At 42.9% G+C, this 2,827-nt stretch overlaps 1 protein-coding gene across 2 annotated transcripts in view; it reads left to right on the top strand.

Moving 5' to 3' along the window:
• BEND7 (BEN domain containing 7) overlaps positions 1-2,827 on the top strand; it is an 83,139-nt gene that overhangs the window by 27,031 nt on the left and 53,281 nt on the right. For both annotated transcript variants that reach the window (XM_011934238.1, XM_011934237.1), the window contains one exon: positions 1,014-1,355. In XM_011934238.1, the coding sequence (XP_011789628.1) occupies positions 1,025-1,355 (331 nt within the window). In that variant the 5' untranslated portion in view covers positions 1,014-1,024. The remainder of the gene's footprint in view (positions 1-1,013; positions 1,356-2,827) is intronic.

Raw genomic sequence — 2,827 nt, 5'->3', positions numbered from 1 at the left:
ATCTACCCGCCTCGGCCTCCCAAAGTGCTGGGATTACAGTCGTGAGCCACCGCACCCGGCCAAAAACATTTTCTATCTGTACAATATTATAGACATCTTTAAGTAATATTTATTAAGTACTCCCAGTGCAATATAGAAGTTCTTTAATTAAAAAAAAACAATTCCTGAGTGGGGAGAAAAATCTTTAAAAAAAGAAATCAGTGTAGGTGAGGTGGGATTTCAGTTGCCTGTGACCTCTCGCACGTAGTTACACTTCAGGGGAGGTGGCAGTGCGTTTGGCGTTGCGGGGAGGCTGCACTTCCGCCCTTCCAGTGCTGGTACTGCCAGTGACCTCGAGTGCCAGGGACCCCTCGGTCATCACCAGGTTGATGTGATGGGAATCAGGGTGCCAGAAAGACAAAGCCCCCTCGCTTGTCATGCTGCCACACTCAGCGCCTCTCTCTCTCCTCGGCCATCCTCTCTGAAGGTGATGTCTCCAGCGGTAGCAGCGTGTCATCCTGGAGGACATTGTGTCAGTAGTGAAGCCCTGCGTCCCTGCCAGTCCAGGCTTTCTTCCTTGTCTTTGCCCCGCCTGCTGAAGCTGACAAGACAGCAGAGCGCGTTAGTGACCTGCCCGTTCCTCGCGGGTGGCTGTGGCACATCAGAGTAGAGGGTTCCGCTGTCCAGTTCTGTCCTTGACCTTCTGCCTCAGCCTGTTTCCTCATCACCTTCTCACTCAGAAGATGCTTCCAAAGAGGGAATGTAACGTTTGTTCCTGATGACACACTCTCAAGAAACCTCTTTTATCATAGGAGACTTACAGAGATTAAAATGCGATGCACCAGGAATATGGTGGGTTTTTTCAGGCCATAGTCAGTTTTCCTGCCTTTGCATTTTACAGATTAAGTGTATAGAATCAGTCATCTGTCCCATTTCCAAAGAGGGGTTGTTTTTTCTTTCTCTTCTTTTTGGTTAGTGAACTGTTTTTCTCTTTCACTAATTTAGAGTGCTAACTTTGGCCCTGTTTCCATTAGGAGATGAAAGCATGGAAATAAAAAAGCAAATTACAGGGATGAGAAGATTGCTGAACGACAGCACTGGGCGGATCTATCAGCGAGTTGGCAAAGAAGGAGAGAAACTAAAAGAAGAGCCCCAGGACCTGGATTTAGTCTGGCCTCCGCGTTTGAACTCCTCTGCTGAGGCCCCACAGAGCCTCCACCCGTCTTCACGTGGTGTGTGGAATGAGCTACCGCCCCAGAGTGGACAGTTCTCAGGGCAGTATGGCACCCGTTCTAGAACCTTCCAAAGCCAGCCCCACCCTGCTGCAAGCTCCAATGGTATGGTTGTGAACAAACATTCAGAAGGCTCTCATGGGGGTTTGTACCGTTGTGTTTTATTTCTAAATATTCAATGTGTTGAATTCAATATATTAAACCCTCCCATAATTACCCGCCTTTGCTGAGTTACTTTAAAAGACAGGGAGACACAAAGGAAAGAGTTGAAGACTATTAAAAACAGAATTGAGAATTAGGAAAGACAGAGGGTTCTATATTATAAGTGAAGATTTCCTGGTAGAGATTTTAGCCCTTTAAGAAGTAAAAGCGATCATTTTGTGCCCATATACAGACATTACTGTCACCAAGAAAACTGAACATTAGGGCAGAAAGAGCTCCCCATTGTCTTTAAAAGAAGCTTCCTGGTCCTATGGTGTGTTACTAACATATCCTCTTGGTTACTCCTTCGCCTTTCTCATTATCAGAAGAGTCCAGATGAAGGCAGGGCCGGGGGAGGGTCAGCGATAATCCAGCATCCCACATCAGCACTGGACCCCGTGATCCATATTTTATGGTGTGCTTCATTAGCAATGGCACGTATTCCTTTAAAGTAAAATTTTCTCAACTTAAGTTTCCTAATTGTTAAGAAAAGAATCAAATGACAATTTTTTTTTTTCAAAGCTTAAAAACCTGATGCTTTGTGTGGTCATATTAGTTTTCTATCCAGCCACATTGGATGCTATAATATTTGTACTATAAACTATATAGAGATGTGCAGGTCTATGTTTTCACAAAGAGAACAAGAAAAAAGTAAGAAAGCATTTTCAGTTTCCTAAAGAAGTTAAGGATTTTTTTCCATTCATTTTCATTTCACAATATCCTTCAAGAAAAAGAGAACTGTTTTGACTTTTTTTTAAACCGCAATTTGCGGTTCAGAGGCGTGAAAAGCCGTCCTGAGACATTGATGAGACAGCGAAGGACCCCAGAGATGTATAGTGTCTTCTCTTTCTCTCAATGTTACATAAGCCAGTATCAAAGTTCCCACGCTGGCATGCGTCCAGGTTAGAGGGACATAGCTTTTTAAAGACTCCTCCATAAAAATAAAAAGTCAGTTCTCTTTAAAATTAGAAAATGATTTATAACAAGCTAAAAAGGGTTGGTTTTGTCCTCTAAAAATGATGAAGATGGTACTTAGAATAGCGACTAGAAATATTCCTTAAGACCTTCCTAACTCTACTACCATGGAAGAGACAATAAGAGAAATAAAATACCCTTAGGTATGAATGAAGTTAATAAACCCCATATCAGTAAGTTTTGGGTAAACAGTGTTCAATTTCCCAGTGTACAGCAGGGACAGTGGATTTACTTTGAAAAGTATCAAGTTAGTAAAATTTGCAAATATAAATTCCCCCATATCGGTTTGAAAATAGATATCGATTTTATGTTTTCTGTAGAAATATGGCTAGGTGTGGTGGCTTACGCCTGTAGTCCTAACATTTTGGGAGGCCGAGATGAGTGGATTGCTTGAGGCCAGGAGTTCAAGACCAGCCTGGCCAACATGGCGAAACCCCATC

Source organism: Colobus angolensis, unplaced genomic scaffold, assembly GCF_000951035.1.
Source record: "Colobus angolensis palliatus isolate OR3802 unplaced genomic scaffold, Cang.pa_1.0 Scaffold133, whole genome shotgun sequence".
NCBI lineage: Eukaryota > Metazoa > Chordata > Mammalia > Primates > Cercopithecidae > Colobus > Colobus angolensis.
The sequence above is the reverse complement of the archived record's forward strand: the minus strand, read 5'-3'. Positions and strand labels throughout refer to the sequence as shown.